This window comes from Elgaria multicarinata, chromosome 5 (genome assembly GCF_023053635.1).
Source record: "Elgaria multicarinata webbii isolate HBS135686 ecotype San Diego chromosome 5, rElgMul1.1.pri, whole genome shotgun sequence".
NCBI classification, from domain to species: Eukaryota; Metazoa; Chordata; class Lepidosauria; order Squamata; family Anguidae; genus Elgaria; species Elgaria multicarinata.
Window position 1 is genome coordinate 58,383,765 of NC_086175.1, and position 22,335 is coordinate 58,406,099.

The 22,335-nt window shown below is 40.8% G+C and overlaps 1 protein-coding gene across 9 annotated transcripts in view; it reads right to left on the reverse strand.

The window, feature by feature from the left end:
* The window catches only part of MAP7D2 (MAP7 domain containing 2), a 71,369-nt gene that overhangs the window by 35,063 nt on the left and 13,971 nt on the right, over positions 1-22,335 (reverse strand). For all 9 annotated transcript variants that reach the window (XM_063126446.1, XM_063126450.1, XM_063126448.1 and 6 more), the window contains exons 2-3: positions 4,844-4,921; positions 1,781-1,944 (exon numbers count right to left, since the gene is read on the reverse strand). In XM_063126446.1, coding sequence (XP_062982516.1) covers positions 1,781-1,944; positions 4,844-4,921 — 242 coding nt within the window. The remainder of the gene's footprint in view (positions 1-1,780; positions 1,945-4,843; positions 4,922-22,335) is intronic.

Below are 22,335 nucleotides of genomic sequence, written 5' to 3' on the forward strand. Positions count from 1 at the left end.
CTGGCTGACGAGACGAGACCACATCACACCAGTCCTTTTCCAGCTTCATTGGCTGCCAGTCCAGGTCCGGGCCCGATTCAAAGTGCTGGTACTAACATTTAAAGCCCTAAATGGCTTGTGGCCAGTCTATCTGAAGGAACACTTCCTCCCATATATACCTGCCCGGATCCTAAGGTCATCCTCAGGGGTCCTTCTCCGCGAGCCCCTGCCAAAGGAACTGAGTCAGGTGGCTACCAGGAGGAGGGCCGTCTCTGCTGTGGCACCCCGGCTGTGGAATGAGCTCCGTAAGGAGGTTCGCTCGGCACCTACATTATATGTCTTTAGACGCCAGGTGAAGACCTTTTTATTCTCCCAGCATTTTAACAGTCTATAAATAAATTTTAACTTGGTGTTTTAAATTTGTAATTTTGCATTGCTGCTGTTTTTATCTGGTTGAGCTTTTATATTGTATTTTATATTATGGTTTTATACTGCTGTTTTATACTTTGAATGGTTTTAATTTTTGTGAACCACCCAGAGAGCTCCGGCTATTGGGCAGTATAGAAATGCAATAAGTAAATAAATAAATAAATAAGAAATGGTTATCTTAACAGTTGTCATTCACAAAACCGAAACATTGTTGGGTGATAAGTCATTGCAACGGTGAGCTGATTAATATATATAATGTGGTTGGTTGTTTTTTTTTTAAAAAAAAAACTCAGTCCTTATTCAAACCACAGGAAACAGAGTCAAATGTCTTGATGAATTGTATTTCAGCAATTTCATGCTGGCATCAGTCTTTGAAATTCCTTTTGTTCAAGAATGGCCACCTTAAGGTCATTCACAGGGTGTCCAAGTTTTGAAATGTTCCCACAGTCCAAAAAAAGTTTCCTCCCTCCTTCAGAGCAGGTGGGAGAGGACAGTGGAACTAGTGCTGTCGTCAGAAGAGGCAGACCTGATACAAATTGAGAGGCCCTTCAAGAGAGGACAGCCCTCCCGGAACTGCCTCCTGGCACTCAAGATTCCCACTTGGGCATTGCTGGCTCCTGGCCCCAACATAGACTAATAGAGCATAGAGGATGTTCAAGGAGACACAGCTGATTAGGGGAGACAAACTAGGACTGCCTCTTCCCAACGTTGTGAGCAGAGTAGCTTTTGTTTTTGGTTCATTATACCAGCAACTTTATTTATGTTTACTCCCAGAGTAAACGTAAATAAACGTTTACTCCTCTGTCACAGAGGAGGAGGAGTTAACTTTGTAGTCCTTTACATGAAATAAACTAAGGCCTTGTTTAAGCCTGCCAAGTAACTCCAGGCTCCCTTCCCTTGCCCCTTTTGAAGAAAGAGCAGAGGCTTGGGGAGTCTAGCACAGAGAGGGACTGTTCACACATAATGACAACCCATTGGTTTAAAAAAAAATGATGCATTGCAATTATGTGAGAACCAGAGAGTTAACATGGGCCAGGAGCCTCTCTCTAGAGATCTGATGTGGGGTTGCAGAATTCCTTCCTAGTAGGAGTAGATACTTCTTGCCCCTGCTAGTGCTCAACTTATGCATTTTAAAATAAAGCAAATATTCAAAAAATGCTCTGTCTTCAGTTGATCTCTCTCCCTCTCTCAAAGTAAACTAAAATCAGGTAGTGCTGCCCCAAGAATGTCCAGCCTCTCAGGAATGTGGAGAGTGCGCAAAAATATATTTAAGAAAGTCACTTTGCCCTCATGTAATTTCCCCCAAAAAACTGGTGTCCAAGCCTGTGTCATTATTACCATAGTACTGCATGCTAATAAATGTGCTGCCCACCTCTTCTTCTCTGAGTTTCTGTCTTCGCTTTTCTTCAACAGCGGCTCGCTTTTGCTCCTCCTTCTGCCTCTGCTCTTCCAGCTTCCTCCATCGTTCTTCTATTTGCTTTTCATACTGCAGTTTTGCTCTCCTTTCTTTTTCCAAGATTTGCTGCTCTCTGGCAGCTTAAATTAAAAATAAAACAAAAATGTTACTTTGATATCATATATGTGTTGACAGTGATCCCAATACTCCTGAGTGCCAGTGATGTAGTGAAAATGGCACCTTCCACAAACAAACAGGGAGCCCTCTAAGGGGGCAGATTGCATGATAGGACAGGATGGTTGGTAGAAGAGACCAGGAAAACAGCCCAAAGAAAACTGAGTGTGCTTAGTGGCCATGGAATGCTGAGTGCCTGTTTGGAGGAGGGGAGTGGCAGAAAACAGAGGCAAGGGAGAATGGATTGGAGTGTCCTGAACAGAAGTATCCACACTGCAACATTTTGTTACAGGTCCCACTTATACAAATCCACTTTAATGTTACAGTTACATATAACAACTGTTATAGAGAAAAAGAGAATGACACAGCATACCAAAGAAGGCTATTAGTGTATGTGTGTGTTTTAAGAGCAAGCATAGATTTTCACTCATGTATGAACAACCCCCCACCCCCCGAGATGACTAACAATTTAAGTGATCAAATGATTCCATCTAATTTATTAACTGGAAAATTCAATAAAAACTGAGAACGCTGGATATAACATCAGTGCATGAGTAAGCCTTTCTTTGGATGCATAAACTGCTAAGTGGAGACACCCACCCAATATGCGGGACTCAGCGCAAACTGGCAGACAGGGTGGAACTAGATCCAAACATCTCTTCTGCTCCTGGATGTCTGATATTTGATTCCCTATATCGTAGCAACATGATTACTACTCCAGTCATTGGAGTGAGTCCAGTTGCTTCAGAAATACTGGATCTGCTACCACCCACTCATAACAGGCTGGAAGGTCAAGATGCAATTAGGCTGAGGTTGGGGATTTTGTCTGAAAGAGCACCTATGAAGCATTTGGTTCTCCAAAGAACTTTTCCAAGCCAACCTTATCCTAAGTGGTCTGGCCTGATTTAGCACAGCTGAAGTGGAATTTGAGAGACAAGTGAAAAGAGACTGGGTGACCTGGGGGGAATCCGCACGTCGTTCTGAGATCGCTTCTAAGTGACCCCAGTGCGGCGTGAAAGCGAGCGTGTAACTTGCCTTTTGAAGAGCCGACGAAGAGACGTCCTTCCCGCCGCCGCCGCCACCACCCAACTCCCTCCTCGCCGGCTGGGACGGAAAGCTCAGGGGAAGAAGGCAGGGTGGAGAGCTTCTTCCGCTCCCAACCCCGCCTTCTTCCCTCGAGCGCTCCGTCCCAGCCGGTGAGGAGGGAGTTGGGTGGCGGCGGCAGTGGCGGGGGGAAGGACGTCTCTTCGTCGGCTCTTCAAAAGGCAAGTTACACGCTCGCTTTCACGCCGCACTGGGGTCGCTTAGAAGCGATCTCAGAACGACGTGCGGATTCCCCCCTGCTTTGGCTGTAACAACTCTAAATGCAGTGTAGTCAGCAAACACTCAAGCCTACAGGTGGTTAACCAATGGGGTTCAGGCTACAACAGAGGTGGTCTAAATCCAGGCAGAGTCAGAGTACAAGTAGGCAGTCATGCAATGAAGATCAGGCAACAGAAGGAGTAGTCAAGATAACAAGCAAGAGGTCCAGAAGCAGAGTCATTAGGCAGTCCAAAGGTCAGGAAACAGAGCATCAATCACAGGACACAGTTCACAACACAAAAGGAGGACCAAGTTGTTCCAATGCTGGCTGGGTTAGAATATAAGAAGAACCATACTGGATCAGACCTAGGGTGCATCTTATCCAGCACTCTGTTCACACAGAGGCCAACCAGCTGTCAACCAGGGAACCACGATCTGGACATCATGCAACAGCACCCTCCCACCCATGTTCCCAACAACTAGTGCATACAGGCTTACTGCCTCTGATACTGGAGATTGCACTTAGCCATTAGGACTAGTAGCCACTGATAGCTTTCTACTCCAGGAATTTATCCACCCGCATTTTAAAACCATCCAAATTGGTGGCTTATCAGCATATCTTGTGGTAGTGCATTCCATAGTTTAACTATCAGAACATAAGAACCACTGTAAGCTTTTAAGCCCAAAGCCTCCTGGACCCCACCGAGAGCTCAGCTGTAGTAATCAAAACTCCCTTTCCAGAGCCTTACTTCTGAAAAGTCCTTTTCTCCTGAGAAGACCTTTTCTGGAGGTAAGCACTCCTTTGCACATGAGTCCTAGTAGCCTATTGCTTGAGGCGATGACCCTCCTGTACAGCCTCTGCCTGACAGGGATGACCTAGCACCAATCTCCCCCGAGGGCTCACCCTCCTGTGGATCTGTTGGCAATCCTTGGTCTGGGGTGCCAAGGACTTTTGGGAGCTCCAGCTCTTTCTCTGAGGAAGGCTCCTCCTGTTTAGCTGCCCCCACCATTTTATCCCCCCCAAATAATTTTGGCTCTAGACTAGGGATGTGGAACCTCTTTCAGTGCAACCGCTTTTGGAGGTCCAAATTTTCTTTCAGAGAAGCTTTGGGGGGATCACATTCCAATAATGGGTAGGGCTGAAGGCAAAAGAGGGAGGACCAAAATACTAAAAATGGCAACGTATTTTAGCTTAGTTACTGCCAGTAACAAAGCCTTAGCAGAGACACTTTTAGAATGGGGGGAAAAACAGGTAAAACCTGGGAAATCATAAAATAACTGGTAGTCGAGGAAAAGGGGTTGGGGTCGGTGGAAGGTGTTATGGCCCTCTGGGTAATCCGAGAGGGCCAGATTGGGACCTCAGGAAGGCTGGATTTGGGTCCCAGGCCTGTGGTTCTGCACCACTGCTCAAGAGCAAGTAAACAGGTCAAAGCTATCTTCCTTGTTAGATGCAGAACAAACTAGGAAGTAGCTACATCAGGCTTAATGCCTGACACTTAGACCCTCAAAATGTTCCTGTCTTCAAGGGCGCCCTTCTACATCCAAGGAGAAAAGCCAACTTACCAAGATATTTTTCTCTTTCTTCTCTTCTTTCTCTGGCTAGTCTTTGCCTTTCATCAGTTTTCAGAAATCCATCCACAGCTAAAAACCAAAGAAGGGAAAATATAGCAAAGCCATAACAAGTGCCCAAACTAGTTTCATGGTTCATTTTTTATTAGTTTGTTTTGACAGGGCTTCCCACTGACATAACCGTATTTCAATTTTCAACAACACAAGGGTTTCTAAATTAGTATTTACAGAAAATAATGAACACAAAATTCCATATGCAAAACCCAGTCACCAAATCACAAACCTAGTACTACATGTTTTGGATAATTTCACCAACTCTTTCCGTTAAATTTATTTTAAGACAGCATCCTATAAAGGGCGTTATAGCAATCTAACACAAAAGATAATAGTACTGTAGACAGGATGTCATTGCAAAGTGGAGACTGCAACTGGTTGACCAATCCAAAGATGGAAAAGGAATTCCTGGCAAGACAGGTCTCTTGATTGCCAAGTAATAGGGCATGGTTCAAGATTATCCCCCAAATGTCAATCTTACCCATAAGGGCTGGCTGTGACAGGTGAGTTGCCTCTACCCATATCATTCGCCAATCATCTCTGTTCTGTCTAGACCAAGTTTTTACCTTCATCTATCCCATTATCCCAAGCTAATCTGCAGTGATGTGTGCCTATGCCCAACTGACAACAATAGAGACAAGCAGTCAAATCCTAAACACGTTTGCTTAGTAGTTAGTCCTGTGGGACAGGCTTTCTTGCTTAAAGTTTCAGCCTTACATGAAATCTATATTCAGTAGTAGTTTACTTTTATACCAAGGGCACATCTTTAGTCCAAACATGTGTATGGGAACCAAACTGATTTTTTTACACTATATTTCTGTGGTGGTAGTGCTGCTGTTGTGACTCACCTTAGGTCAGAGTGCAACTGAACAGTGCATGGGTCCACAATGCGGCACCTGTGGGTGCCAGGGTACTCATGGGTATCCCCTAGTAACAACTTTGAAGCTCTGCACTCCCTGTCCCCTTCAAGCAGCTGTTTGGTGAGCAGGAAGAGAAGAGTTGCTTCTTGGCCCTACACAACTTCCTTCTGCCCATCTTTTCCCTTTGCGCTCTCTCTCTCTTCCTCTCCCCATTTCATAGAGCTGTCAATCACCATCAGTTTGGATCCCAACAACATATACATGAAGTTGGGGTTGTTAGACTCAACATGCTTCACTTTACACTTGTTTATTGTGAACTGGATTTGCTATTTTATTGCCTGTCCTCCCCATTTGGAGCATTTTGAAGTTCTTCACAATCCCTTTTGGTTTTAACCACCCAAAATAACGTGGTTTCATCAGCAAACTTCACCACCTCACTGCCAAATCCAAAGTCCAGATAATATGTGACAAGTTAAAAAGCACCAGTCTCCAATACAGATCCTTGTTGGACCCCACTGTTTACATCTCTACATTGCAAGATCTGACCGTGTATTCCTACTCTCTGTTTTCTGTTCTTTAATCAGGAGGGTCTTCATCCTGTTCTATATGGGGTTGCACCCCCCTGAAGGAGCAGGTTCATAGCTTGGGGGTTCTCCTTGAGCCATCTCTGTCACTTGAGCTTAGGCGACGTCAGTGGTATGGAGTGCCTTGTACCAGCTGGGGCTGATAGCACAGCTATGCTTCCTATCTAGATAGGGATAACCTGGCTTCAGAAGTCTATGCACTGGTCTACCTCCAACTTAGATGACTTCAGTGTGCTCTACTTGACGCTGCCCAAATAAAGACAGTTCAAAAGCTGCTGACTGTGCAAAATGCAGGACTCAGTTTGATAGCAGGGACCAAAAGGTCTGAACATTTATCACTATAGAATCATAGAATAGTAGAATGCTTTTTATACTGTATCTTGTATTTGTGCTTTTAACCTGTTAGTTGTTTTATTATGGTTTTAATTTTTGTGAACCGCCCAGAGAGCTTCGGCTATTGGGCGGTATAAAAATGTAATAAATAAATAAATAGAATTGGAAAGGCCTACAAGGCCATCGAGTCCAACCCCCTGCTCAATGCAGGAATCCACCCTAGAGCATCCCTAACAGATGCTTGTCCAGCTGCCTCTTGAATGCCTCTAATGTGGGGGAGCCCAAAACCTCCCTAGGTAATTGGTTCCATTGTCGTACTGCTCTAACAGTCAGGAAGTTTTTCCTGATGTCCAGCTGGAATCTGGCTTCCTGTAACTTTAGCCCGTTATTCTGTGTCCTGCACTCTGGGAGGATCGAGAAGAGATCCTGGCCCTCCTCTGTGTGACAACCTTTTAAGTATTTGAAGAGTGCTATCATGTCTCCCCCCAATCTCCTCTTCTCCAGGCTAAACATGCCCAGTTGTTTCAGTCTCTCTTCATAGGGCTTTGTTTCCAGACCCCTGATCATCCTGGTTGCCCTCCTCTGAACATGCTCTGAAATATATGGACTTTGCAGATTGTGTTCCATGTTCAGTCCAGAAAGTGAGAACTGCATATCTCTTGATAAAAACAACAACTGAAACTACCGTAATTTCTCATTCATCTCTGGAATCCCTACAGTTCTTGCATTTAGTGGTGTCATGGTGACCTCTTGTGGACACAGGAGATACTTGCAACTGATCATTTTGGAGCTCGACCAGAAATTCAAGCAATGCTTATTAACCCCCTTGATTTTAATAGTGAAAAAATATGGCTAGGAAAATTCCTTATACACCAAATTGTTCATAAGAGTGCCATCAAAGTGTTAAGTAAACTAGTGTATAAAAACGCTCCATGAAAAATGTATTAGTGTTTAAACATCAATATTTTAACTTCTTTTTTTAAAGTCTCACAACCTACTTTGACTACAGTCATTTTGAATTATATATACATTTAAAGAATTACATATCCAGTTTAAACTTGTGCTCTTTTTACAAATTTGAATGAATGCTACCATCTTGTGTATTTTAATAAATGGACAACATAAAAAGGGCAGGAGAAAATACAAAGATGCAATTTGGGGAGATTTTGATATATGATAGAACACATCTTTTTAAAAAGTTTTGAAATAAGAGGTGTTTTTTAAAAAATATAAATAAGAGGTTTTTCTAGTAATAATGGTTTTGGCTTTATTTTGACCTGTTTGTCTATTTGTACAAAAGAATGCCACTCATCTTTAGAGGGAAATTTTGTAGTGGGTGATCAAGTATCCATAAATATGCTCAACATGTTCATTATAGTGATCAGCATACTAACTTTGGTCAAGTTATGCTTGATTCCTTGCCTCTCACACTGTGCTTTAAGGGCCTTCAGACAGAACCTGTGAATATCCTGTAGAATCTAATGCAGATACTGAACATTTTACTGCAAAAGGGGCTGGCTTTTAATTCGTCTAGACTTGTGGCATTGCTATTGAATATATTGTACACAAATGGTTTCCTTACTTCCTTACCTCCCTCCCCCAGCCCTTTTTATTATGAGATCATTGTTGTTTTAGTCCTCGGCCAAAAGTATAATACGTCTATTCCTTATGAAAAGGAAATAGTCAGGGTCAAATCCCCACTCAGCCATGAACTTCAATGAATGACCTTGTGCTGGTCACTCTTTCTCAAACTGACATTGGGTTTTGGGTAGAGATGTGAAGGTCCGGGAAAAAACCCAGAAAACTCCCCCACCCCCGGTTTTTCCGAAGCCTTTTTTGTTTTGTTTTTCTGAAAAATTGAAAAAAAATGAAGTAAAAATAGATTATGGAATGTTTTATGATTAAGAAAATGTTTAATACAAGGTGTTCATATATTTACTTCTCCAAATGATTTCTAAAAACTATGTACAGTATCAGATTATTACAATTTCTGTGCACAGAGGACAATCAAGTCCTACATTGCAAACTGAGACTACAACTCTCAAATGCAAGAGCAAAATGCATTTCTGCCTCTAGGCTGCACTGCAGAGACTGCAGTCTCCACTCCCCCCCCCTTTTCCACAGTTCTTTTTATGGGAATGGGTGCTTTATGTCTGCTTGACACACTGTGTAGGACTAGTGGAGACACAAATACTTTTCTTTGTTACTAATGTTGTTGTTATTATTATTTATTTATTTATCTATTTATATAGCACCAACAATGTACTTGGTGCTGTACAAAATATACAAATAAAACATAATGTTTATGGTTTCTTCTTCTTCTTCTGTTGTTGTTGTTATTATTATTATTATTTTAAATTGTTTTTCGCCTGCTCCTCATAAACTGGCAAAACCAAAGAGGTTCCTTACAGTTCAGGAGCTTGTAGCTCCATTTGTTACAAAAAAGTAAACATTTTAAAAAGTATATTCAATTGGTAATAATTATCTTAACTCATGATTTCACAAGCTGACCCTTTCCGCTGCCACCAATTCTGTTAGAATACTTTAAAAGCTCTTAGTAGCAGGTAAAAAAGGCTTAGGCATGAGATGGGCACCAACAATGGGCAAGATGAACTATTAAACAAGTGAAGTTATAAAAGTGGTATTTTGAATGTAAGAGATTACTAATATTTACTTTGGGTTTTCAAGAGACTACTCAGTAACCTTTCTTAAGGACTCTAGAGACAATGATTGGGTTCAAATGACACAATAACACAATGGGTTATTGTGTTGTTTATTAGGATTTTTTTAACCCATGATGGGTTATTTGCCTGCAATAACCTAATCTGATAAGGGGTTATTAGGTTACTAATACTTAACCAACTGTGGGGTATCGTGTTGTCCATCAGGCACATGTGAATACATTTGCATGAATTTGTGGTAAACATCCTGATTAAGAGAAGCTGTTTGTGACGTGTCCTGATCCACCAAAGCCCCAAGGTTTTATAACATTCACCTGCTTTTTGGCGCACTCGGGATTTTTACATGGGGTTTGATGTTGGACTGGGTGCCCCCCGACTGCAAATAACCAGTGCTTTAGAGGTGAAACAGAACCATTGCTCAGGCAAGAGGACTGAAGCAGGACGGGGTGGGTGGTGGGTGGGATAAGTCAAATTAAACAGGGTAGCTTAAGAAGATACTCAAAACAGGTTATTAGCCCATTCGTGTGGCAGAGGATCATGGACTATTTCAAAAACATGCTACTGTCTATAGCTTATTAACACATCATGAGCTATCACGACATCCAATTGCAGCTACTGCTGCTATTACAAGCTTCTTAATGACTTCTTTTACCTCAGGCCAAATTGCCATAACCTGCACCTCAGCCAAATACGCTCACAACCAAGTCCAGCTGTTGGATACAGTCTTCCTCTGACTTCCAAAGCTTCTCCCATTGTATTCCTGGCTGCTTGGACAGTTTATCTGGGTTTTTACTGCCTGCATGTTTAACTTTCTTCTGGCAAAATCTTAGGGCAACTTCCTGGCATAACACAGCCATTCGCTCCACCCTCCTGTTCTTCACCAGCTTCATAAGGTTATCCCATAGAGAAGGTATAACTTAATATCCAGGCCTAAGCTATTCACTTTATCCTTAGCTTTCTCTTAGTCCTTCTATAACACCACTCACCAACCAGCAGACCTTCTTCCTCATTTTGCAACCGTTCTTTTCCACATATCTGTAATCCCCAGCTAATCAGAATTAAATTGATCTGATCTAGGCTCCATCTACCAATATTCAAAGAGATTCTCTCTCTCTCTCTCCCCCCCACCCTTTCAGAACATCCCTAAGCAACTACTACATAGGCATATGAAAAGAACAAAATAACACCTCAGGCCTACTCAGATACACTGTATCCTCAGAGGCCACACTAAGCAAACAACAACAGTTTTATATAGGGATTTCTTTGCAGGTGTCATGATAAGGGTTGTGGTGATGGAGCAGACCAACTCGAATTCTTAGAAGTTCACTGTGGGTCACTAGACTTTCAAATGTTGTGTTTTAATACAGAGTTATGTCAGTGTGCTCTAGACTGTCAGAATATATATCAAAAACTTGCAGCCACTAAATAAGTAGAATGAAATGTAGCAGACTACTTCCAAATACATGCAAACCAAGGGTGAGGCATGGTAAAATGTCTTCTCAGCTATTACTTGAGAAACTGCTCAACTCCCAAGAATACTAAATAAATGAGCTGAGGCATCTTGCTTTGCACCTTTAATCAATGCTATGCTTTAAATTCCTTACACAAGGAACAACTGTTTAAAATGCTATGCAACACAGACAAGCAAACATGCGCCACTAATCAATGCTGATTAATGTCCTTTAAATTATTCCATTAAATTCTTTAGAACGATAGGCTGGGGTTTATCCCCTGATTAAGCTAGGGTGGTAAGCATAGGCCCAAATTCTCCCTTGAGCAGACAGGCTTTTGGTGGCCCCCTGCTGACATGGACAGGTTCCCTTCGGACTTGTCAGGCAGGGGGAGCAACACTCAAAGGGAGCCTGGGATGGCATCTGACAAAGTGCCACTCTGAGGCACTGGGAAAATTAAAATGGAGGCTCACAGACATAGCTGCCCAATATGAAGGGCCCAAAAGCAGGTGTTACTGCCAGTGAACCCTTCTGGAGTCCTGGCAGCTACCCAAGGAGGACAAATGCTGATGCCAGATCTGCTCTTAAGAAAAGGAAACTAGTGAAAACACAAGCATAAGAATCAGATCACCATATTACTTAAGCATTTGATGCTGGTACCCCAGAGTCATATTTTTCTGCCTCTACAGTTATTATGCTATCGCAGTTTCAATGCTTTTGGGTTTAGTTTTTTTAGTGACGCATTTCACTTTTTAAAAATTAACTAGCTTTATTGCTTAGCAACACAGCTGAGGTACTCAGTTTTAGGCAACTATACCACAAACAGCACTTTTTCTCAATAAATTGTTGCATCCATACACTCAGTGCAACTACTGTATTTAGGTGTATTATTCCATGATCACAGTGCAAAGTCACCTATGTAATAAACATAGTGGCAAGAGTGTGGGACTGGGAGTCGGGAAATCTGGGTTCTAGTCCCCACTCGGCCATGGAAATCCTCTGGGTGACTTTGGGCCAGTCACAGACTCAGCCCAACCTACCTCACAGAGTTGTTGTTGTGAGGATAAAATGGAGAGGAGGAAGATTATGTATTCTGCCTTGGGTTCCTTGGAGGAAAAAAGGCAGGATATCAATACAATAATAAGTAAGTAAATAAATAGTTGCAATCTACATTTTAGTACTTCTTACAGATACTGAAAAAGGTGCATTTTGGCTGACGTATCAATACAATTAGTATCTTCCCTCTCCCTTAAAATCTTGCTTCCATTCACACACATACCTCTATGGTATTCAAAAAGCATCTTTCATTAATTATTTTATTGATTTATTTACATAGCACCATCCATGTACATGGTGCTGTACATAGTAAAACAATAAAACAGCAACACCCTGCCACATAGGCTTACATTTGAATAAAATCAAAATAACACAATAAGAAAGACAGGGGACAATAAAACTAACAGTATAAAAGTAAGATCAAAATCAAGTTCTAAAAGCTTTAGAAAAAAGAAAAGTTTTCAATTGAGCTTTAAAAACTGTAGCAATGGTAGCAATTTCAAATGCTTTTAAAAGGGTATTTTGTGCATTAAATATGTTTCTAAAAACAAGCCTAATGCTTATTACATTAGACTCTATGCCTATTCCTGTACTATGGCAACCTTAACATCAATTTTATGCAACACAGTGCCCAAGAAACAATGCCCTGTTTTCAAGCAAAATTACAGGGGGTGGGGGCCCTGGCACCACCATCACACTACCAAATTGTGGTGGCAGTGCTGATCCTTGGAGGCATGTTTAGCCTGGAGAAGAGAAGGCTGAGGGGAGACATGAGAGCACCCTTCAAATACTTGAAAGGTTGTCACACAGAGGGGGGCCAGGTCTCTTCTTGATCATCCCAGAGTGCAAGACACGGACTAATGGGTTCAAGTTACAGGAAGCCAGATTCCGGATGGACATCAGGAAAAACTTAGAGCATTACGACAATGGAACTAGTTATCTAGGGAGGTCATGGGCATTCCCACACTAGACGCATTCAAGAGGCAGCTGGACAACCATCTGTCAGGTTTGCTTAAAGGTGGATTCCTGCATTGAGAAGGGGGTTGGACTCAATGGCTTTATAGGCCTCTTCCAACTCGACTAGTCTATGATTCTATGACAGAAGCACAATGGTAGTAATATTCAGTATTCAATATACATTTTAATTTTATATATATATATATATATATATATATATATATATATATTAATCCTTCCCCCACAGCCCTTTTTTCACACTTACCAGATGAAAATGCCTGCTCTCTCCTTTCTTTGCATGGAGGAAGAACATCAAACTTAAGATTTTCAGTCCTTCCTTGTCATGGAATACTGTGAAACTCATGTTTTGAAGCTGGACTCTAGCCTAATGAGCTACACAGGACTTTGTGTACTCAGGCTCCAGACCTCACTCTTTAGGCAAATAAAGGAGTAGAAATGAGCAAGAACACCCCATGTGGTTAACAGAGAGTCTTCTGGATCAGCCAAGTGAGGCATCTATACTAGGAGTTTAGTCTTTTGCCCTTGCCTAGACAACAGAACAGAACCTTTCAACTTGCTGCAATCTGGATTCCAAGGGCCAAACTTGACAAGACGTTTGTTTAGTGGGTTTTTAGAAAGTAAATTTAACACGTGTGTGTGTGTGTGTGTGTGTGTGTATGAGGTAGACAGAGATTGTGACATTGGAGAAGGGAGTTTTAAGCCTTTGTCCCTGCCACAGTCCTGATTGGAGTTATCTCCCTCAGCTTCTTATCCAGAGGTGCAGGGGGACAAAATTAACATTAATAAAGTAACAGCATGAGAAATAAAACTGGTCTCAGAAAATAAAAAACAAAACAAATGGGAGGGGGGAACCAAAAAACAAAACATTAAAAACCAGAGATTATCAGGTTGTGCAGGTCTGAAAAAGATTACTACTCCATTTTCTTTTCCCAACATTGCAGATTTAATATACAAGTTTTATAAGTGGCCATATCTTGATTATCTGTCTTCTTCAGCACTCGGTTTGATCAGTTTTGAATGCCCAATTCATAACTTCGAATCCTAGATTGGTTCTCCTTTCTGCTCTTCCCCACAGGCTGCATTTAAGCTCACTGTCAATACTAGAAGAGTAGGGTAGGGGAAATTAAAACAACAAATGTCAGTGAGTAGTATATGACAAAGAGAAATTGGCATTTTCTTCTGCGAGGATAGTCACAACCTTACTGGGGCGGGAACTATGCCTCAGGGGAGAAAAGCATATTAAAGATTTGGAAAGTTAGTTGAAAGTACTCTGAACTGAAGTGAGAATGGTCAGATGAGGAAGCCAAGTACTTGGAGCAAAGCCTTAGGAAAGGCAATGTAATTCTATCCATAGAGAAGGTTCATTGGACACAACTAATTAGGAGGCCTTTTTACAGTTAGTGAGCTAAAGGGCAGCATCACACAAAGTGCTGAAGGTCTAATTCCTATGGAAAAATTAATGGAAGAAATACAATAAAGATTTTACATTAGGCATCTGACAGAAGAAGTGCATCTAAAATGTACTATTCCTCCCCCAAGCCAACATTGTCAAGCAAAAGCTCACAAAGAACTCCTCTAAGATTTCTATTATGGCCTGCCAATACATGATATAGGGAAGGACGACGGCCAAGCTTTAGCTAAACTAATATCTCTCTGCGCACCTCATTTGCCTCCCCAAGGATCTGCAAAGGTAGCAATGCTTTGTGGCATCACAAAGTGAGATAGGGAAACCAAAGCCTAGAAGTGCCACCCCCATGCCCATTATACTGGTCTCTTCGCCGGCTATGGGAGGTTCCCCTGAACTAGCTCAGCCCAGGATTTGTCACACCTCTTTCATTCCACAGTGCATTCGGATACTTTGTACAGTGAAACCTCTAGCCAATACCCTTCAGGCCTTTCTGAGTCACTGGATTTCCAGATCTAGACTATAAAGTCCTTTCTACATTTCAGAGTTTCATAGAGGGGAACATTTCTCCAGGCATGCCTTTTTATGTCATAGTGCTTCCATTATGGGAGAAGTCACAATGGCAAAATTCTACATCCAAGGCATAGGGATAGCCTGAGGGAAATGCTGCTAGTTGGCCCATAGGGTGAGACTGAGGGTGGAGAAGTTGAGGGTAACACTACTGTTCCACACAAGTGACCCATTTTTCTATATTAACAGGGAGCATTAGGAAATATGTGCACAGTTGCTAAGCAACCACACATAATGATCTTCCCTTACTTTTCTTGAAAGCTTAATCCTTACTAGCCCAGCAGGCATGAACATGGCTGGAAAGTTATTAGTATTGTGATGTTATGGCTCTATTTAATGTGGTGGTAATGGAAGAACATTACCTCCATCTCTTCTATCAACAGAGCTTAGCATTCTGTGAAAAGGTGAGGGAAGTGAGAAGAGGTGGTCCATCAGTTCAGTGTTCAACATTGAAAGTGGTCAACAGCAGAAATTTCATACTCGTCCTGCTTAGTGATTGAAAGAAAAGTTGCCAGTTCAACTGAGATAAAAACCTCCCACCAACTCTAGTAATAGAAGGATGCTGCCTTATACTGAGTCAGACCGTTGGTCCATCAAGCCCAGTGTTACTGACACTAACTAGCAGTGGCTCTCCAGGGTTTCAGATGGAATCCTTTTCTAGACTTACCTGGAGATGCCAGGGATTGAATCTGTGACCTTCAGCATGCAAAGCAGGTACTGTAGCACTGAGCTACAGTCCCACCCCTGGCTGTGCTGTTCTGTGCTGAGCAGGCTAGCATAGAAAGGTTGTGTGGGAAAAGTTCCCAAGAAATAGGAAAAGTAAGAGACTATGTATTGTTAGCAGGATGATGGTTGAGAGTGCAGCTAAGCAGGCAAAGTTGTTGAAGGAAGCAAAATAGCTTACTGTGGGACACACAGTAGCACTACTTTTCTTGAATGTTTCATACTGCACTTCATTCCTTTTGACAGCTGAAACGTACAAGGATATTGACAAGTCAGGTCTACACATATCTGACAGCCGCAAGTGGCACTTGCACAACTGCAAAATAATAATAAAAAACCAACATAAACACAAACATCATGAACACATTTGTGGGGCTTGAAAAAAATTATGGCCACATTTACACAAATGTTGGTGGCCAATTTCTTTTTAAAAAGCCAGGGAATGAAAAGGGGTCGCAATTGGAGTGAGATGAGATGGGCAGACAAAACAGCTTCTGCCACACAGCCCACGGTGAGCCTGATCATCTGTCAGGTGCACCATGGGTTGCTCTGAAAATAACCCACACTGTGTAGCTTATTCAAATAGTGGGGTGTTGTGCAAACGTGGTCACTCTGTAGTAGGGTTGAAAAATTAACATAATTGTATTTATTCATTCTATTTGTATCCTGCACATTCAGCACATAAAGTTTTCAAGGTAGCTCTCAGAAAATTTGAAAATACAATGAATACAAATATATGACAACAACTAAAAGTCAATAAATATGTGCTAAAAAAAATACAGTGGGTTAGAAACAGACTAAAAAACCTCAACTAGTCTTAAGACTGCAATCCTAAAATACACTTACTGTGGTGTGAGCCTCCCTGAACACAGTTGGGCTTACTTCTGAATAAATATGCATAATATTTTGCAGACATTTAACAACTACTTATAATGGCTGTTTGGGATTTCCACAATATTCTTATCCGTCGCAATTACTCAGTGCCACATAAAGTCAGATTGCAGTAGCCTCTAAATGTTGTTTGGCTGAGGGAGAGGGGCAAGATCTGTGATGTTGCACTGAGCTTTGGAAGAGGTCAGGGTGCCTCCAAGACCTAGTATAGCTCTGTATGCAAGTGTATCTCAGTTGCACTGAGCTTTGGAGAACCCAGCATTTCTGCAACAGATTTTGGCTCTCAGCAGATTTTAAAACTACTCCTGCCAATTTGAAGTGTATATGGAATCCCCAGATTTGTACTATTATTGCAAGTGCTACTTCCAGTGCAATAGCATTTTAGGCCACGGCCACACACACACACACACACACACGTGTGCTGTGGGCAACTCATACTTTGTTCTCCAATAATGAGCATAATTACAAATTCAACAAGCTTCATGGTAGAGATGGCAATTTGAATGTATTTCTTTTTGTGGAATTCAAGCTAGATTATATGGGTTCACAGAAATGCAAACTAACAGTAGTTATTAAACTTAATAGCAATCTGTTTCAAATACAGGTTTCACTCTGCAGTATAGTAAGCACCTGTATTTCTTACAAAAGAGTTAAGGTTGCTTGGATCGGCGTTGAAGGTATGAACCCATGGTATCTGACCTACAGTTTCAACTAGTGATAAGGGCATAAAGTCAGTGTCCAGAATAATTTTACAAACCTTAACTGAGTTTCTATTCCTATTGTTATTACTATTACAGGTTGCTTAGCAATCTTTAAATTAGACTACTCAGTTTTTCTAAGCAAACAACAAATTATCAGAGCAATTTGGATGGCTTTAAAAGGGGGTTGGATAAATTCCTGGAGGTGAAGGCTATCAATGGCTACTAGCCCTGATGGTTGTGTGCTATCTCCAGTATTCGAGGAAGTAAGCCTAGTTGCTGGGGAATATGTGTGGGAGGGTTCTGTTGCACCATGTCCTGCCTTGTTGGTCACTGGCTAATGGCTGGTTGGCCACTATGTTAACAGAGTGATGAACTAGATGGACCCTTGGTCTGATCCAGCATGGCACTTATGTTCTTATGTTCTTAATAAGATGCTCAAACCTTTGAACATCTGAGAAGGATACACAGAGTGTTCCTTTGAATCTCCAGATGTTTTGCTCTCTTTCCAGGCAAATGGTGTAAGTGGAGCAGTAGAGGTTCAATCTACAGCATCCATGGGTTGGGACGAGGCAAAACCTTTCCTTGGAAGTCTTGGGTAACTGCTGCCCTGTCAGATGGTTAAATTACCTAACTTGGTATGCATTTCATACATATTAATTGTCCTCTGAGGTTGTATCGACACAAACATGGAGTCATACATTCCTTTTTAAGACCGGAAGTGCCTTTTATAATCTCCCTCCTTGTCTTGAAATGTCCTCGTGCTGCTCTTGATCTGTTTTCAATCTACACCCACAACAGCAGCAAAGGAATGTAAATACCCCAGAGCCTGTTGTCTCAGATTTACAGGTCGAATACCAGCAGCATGATGTCTGAAACAACAGAGTGATATGCTTAGCTAAGTAGATCTACTCTAACAATGCAATCCTATACATGTCTACACAGATGTCAGTCCTATTGAGTCCAATAGGGCTTACTCACAGGTAAATGGATATAAGATTGCCATCTAGGTTCTACAATCTAACATCACCTCAGAAAATACAATAAACATGGTGCCATTTAACAAGGTAATTATTTCCTTATAATTATTTATTTTATTTATCACTGGATTTATATCCCACCCTTTTCCCTCCAAGGAACCCAAGGCAGTGTACATAATCCTCCTCCTCCTCTCCATTTTATCCTCACAACAACAACCCTGTGAGGTGAGTTGGGCTGAGAGTCTGTGACTAGCCCAAAGTCACTCAGTGGGTTTCCATGGCCGAGTGGGGACTAGAACCCAGAACTCCTGATTCCCAATCCAGCACTTTAGCCACTACCCCACACTGGTGTAATCATGTCCCGCTGCCCTCCTGGAACCTCCTTACATAAGAGCCATGGTGGAACAGACCAAAGGCCCATCTAGTCCAGCATTTTGTTCATACAGTGGCCAAGCAGCTGTTGACCAGGAACCCATGAGAGCAACACCACCCTCCCACTCGTGTTCCCTAGCAACTGGTATACATAGGCATACTGCCTCTAATACTGGAGGTAGCACAGGGGCATCGGGATTAGCAGCCTTTGATACTTGTATAGGATGGGGGAACCCATCCCCCTGAAGAATAAGGTTAAGCTGTTAGGAGTCTAAGCAGGCCAATTTCCTTCCATTTTCCTTCTCCTACACACCTTGATTGACATCCTTGACATTCCATAGGTCCCACACATGAGGGAGCATAAGTCCTTGCCAGGCTGCTTTTGAGTTTTAATATTTGTCTCCCTTAACTTACAAAGTAATATACACATTCAGTTCTCAATTGCCCCTATTCCAAGTATGCAGAAACCACTCTCTTATTTTGTAGTGAATCCATTTCCCTTCCAAAATAATAAGCACAGGACTACCAAGGTTCAATATTAGAGGAAATGGTTAATTTTATATAACATATTTCCTACATGCTAAGTACTTTCCAGTCTTTATCTGTGAGGAAAGATTCCCATTTAACAAACAGGAACTGATAGTTCATGTAGAGAATGCACTGCTGAGTTGGGATATTAACCCAAACCTTCCAAATCATACACTTTACCCCTGCTGCAGACAAGGAGATCCATGGATATAGGCAGCTTCTTCATGTGTAGCGCATATACATACAAGTGCAGATGAGGTCTATCGAACATTGCATTCATTTTAATAGGATGCACTTTCGCATCCAAACTTCCTGTTAGAGCAGTACGACAATGAAACCAGTTACCTAGGGAGGTTGTGGGCTCTCCCACACTAGAGGCATTCAAAAGGCAGCTGGACAACCACCTGTCAGGTATGCTTTAAGGTGGATTCCTGCATTGAGCAGGGGGCTGGACTCAATGGCCTCATAGGCCCCTTCCAACTCTACTATTCTATGATTCTGCTGTGGATCAAGATGTGTATTCAAACACATATCCAACTGAAAGCAATGCAAGGAGCAGACAACATCCACACACAGATGCACATCTGATTTATGCCTATGGAAGCTGCTTACACACACAGTAGTTCTCCTCTAAACAGAGACATCTATCTTTTGATACAAATTGCCTTTATAAACTCTATAAATGGACAAAATCCCAACACACTTTTTATTCCTTTTTTTTTTTTTAAGATACATTTCTGGCATGTAGAATTTTGAATGCAGTGGTACTCTTCGTATACATTTTGTATCACATATTAAAATAATTTGTATGTGTAACTTATTACACTCTAAATGTGATTTTTGCTATTCTGTCACTCTATGCCATTACCCTATCATTTAATCATATAACTGACATGCATAAGAGAACCACAGTATTTGTAAATCCAGGCTGACATAGCAGTTGAGGATGTCTCATTTAACAGGTCTTCAAAGGCATATAATACTGAAGCAGGGAGGAGGCAAGTTCATAATCACCAGTAGTTTTACATGCTTCACCCACAAATGTAAGCTATGTCATTGCAAGCAAAGGATCAGAATCTATCCTCTTCCCTGTCCCCTGAACCATGCAGGTTCTTCACTTGCTGCTTTACTGTACAAAGAAATCAACACTACACTAACTCTAAAACCAATTCACATTTGCTATGATAAACGAAAAGGCTACATTTTCCCTTCTCCAATTAAAAATAGCATGGCAATGGGATTTTATTAGATTACATAAATATGTGCAGAGACATAGTAGTGAATGACACTTGAACTAGGCACAAGTAACAAAAATAAAATAAAAATGAGCAGCAAGTAACCTTAGCTGCTGTAGTCTATGCACTTTTATATTGTAATCTTCCTGCACAACACAAGAGCTTAAATACTTATTTTCCACTCAAGCATGCCTGTCTATAACGTAACATCTACACTCCTCTCTAAATAAATCTCTGAGCCATTATTTCGTAGAAATTAGAATACAACAAAAGCTCCAATTATTGGAATTAAACCCCTTCACATGTTTTAAGAAATATTGCTCAGGTAGCTTAATTATTTTTTCTTTACTCTGGAGTAGTCTGAGCTACATTACACCCCTCATCACTAAGATTAATATTCATTTTATTAAATATACTGAATAAACTCAATCACCTCAAACAATTACATTACTTATACTTAGGTTTTTGTGGTACTGCATTCACTTTTGATGACCTTCCCATAGTAATACGGGTTTTCTGGAAATCGTTGAATCAGAAAATTGTCCAGAAAAAAATCCTATGCAAATTAGGATACAGTGTATAAAGTAATTTGCATCAAAAAATGTTCTAATGTCCTAGAAAGTGAACTTATTTAACATGTTTATTTCACTTGTATTTAGTAAACAACATTTTATAAAGTACACCTCATGTTAATTTTTTCTCCCAATACAGCACAAGTATTTGACCTGAAGTATTTGAGGGAAGAAATTAAAGCGCAATTAAATATTATATTATGTAGATTTTTTTATTGGAGTACTTGAAAAAAATGAGAGACAATAGCATGTACTTCCCGTACATTGTTTAAATTTAAGAAAAAAACAAGGATACTGAAAATTGCTGACATACAAGCTACCCACAGAACTGTGCATGACATGCTAACAATTTCTACAACATTGAAACTGCAATGCTTGCCTAATATTGTACTTACAATTGACATCTATCATTGTTACTAATGAACGTAGCAAATGGATTTTTCCCCCCTGTGGAAAAATAAAGCACTATTTATCTGTTCCACTTTACTGCCCTAACAGACAGTACCCTTTGTTACCACCACCACCACCAAATAATTTCTGGCTATGGACCAGCCTCCTTCCTTAAAAGAAGGCAAGAATAGGAAGATTTCAAAACAGAAAACTACATTTTGTTAACCACTGAGAGATTTTATCACATTCAGCGGTATATAAATGCTACAAATAAATAAAATCTCATATTGGCATTGAAATTAATTTTAAGGAACTTGCTATTTAAGGAGCTAGCATCTCCATGTATGTTATTTACCTGAACACCTCATCCCTTTGAAGTCTAGTAATTATATTAACTTCCACAATCAGGCAGTGTTATATTTTTATTTATTACATTTATACATCTCTTTTGGTGTTAAATGTTCTCAAGGCAGTTTACAGACAACAAAACAAATTAAAAGTACAGTTCATATAAAATAATTTAGGAAAAACCCATAAAAATACACTTCTAGTTAAATTCCAAATGCCTGGAAGAAAAGAAAAAATGTTTTCACTTGTTCCCAAAACATGAACATCGATAGATCTGTTGAGGAACTGTTTTCTACCATTACAGAACCACAACGAAAAAGACTATGTTTCAAGTCAAATTTAATCTCAGCACCTAAATATGACTTGTTGGCAAATTTTGGAACCGGAGCTGGGACTCATACGAAAGAGGGCATTTTCTGAGAGAGTTCAGGCCTTGTAATATAGGGCTTTAAACATAAAAAAAAAGTTTAAACAGGATTAAGAAAAAAAGGGTAAAACTGAGTTATCAGCAGCTTACAGCTGTTAATAAATGGGCAGTGGCTTTCTGTCTCACATTTAGTTTCCAGATCATTTTCATACAGCATATTACAGTAGCCCTATCATGAATGACATGAGCAATGTGCTATGATGCAGGTTCTTGACATGTTTTACAGTTTTTCATACTATAAAACTTTAATGATGACGATGCTATAAAAATAACACCACATTGGGGGGAAGTACAGAATTAATTATTCCAATCATTGATGATCAAAAGGAGTGAAAGGAAAGGAGGATTAT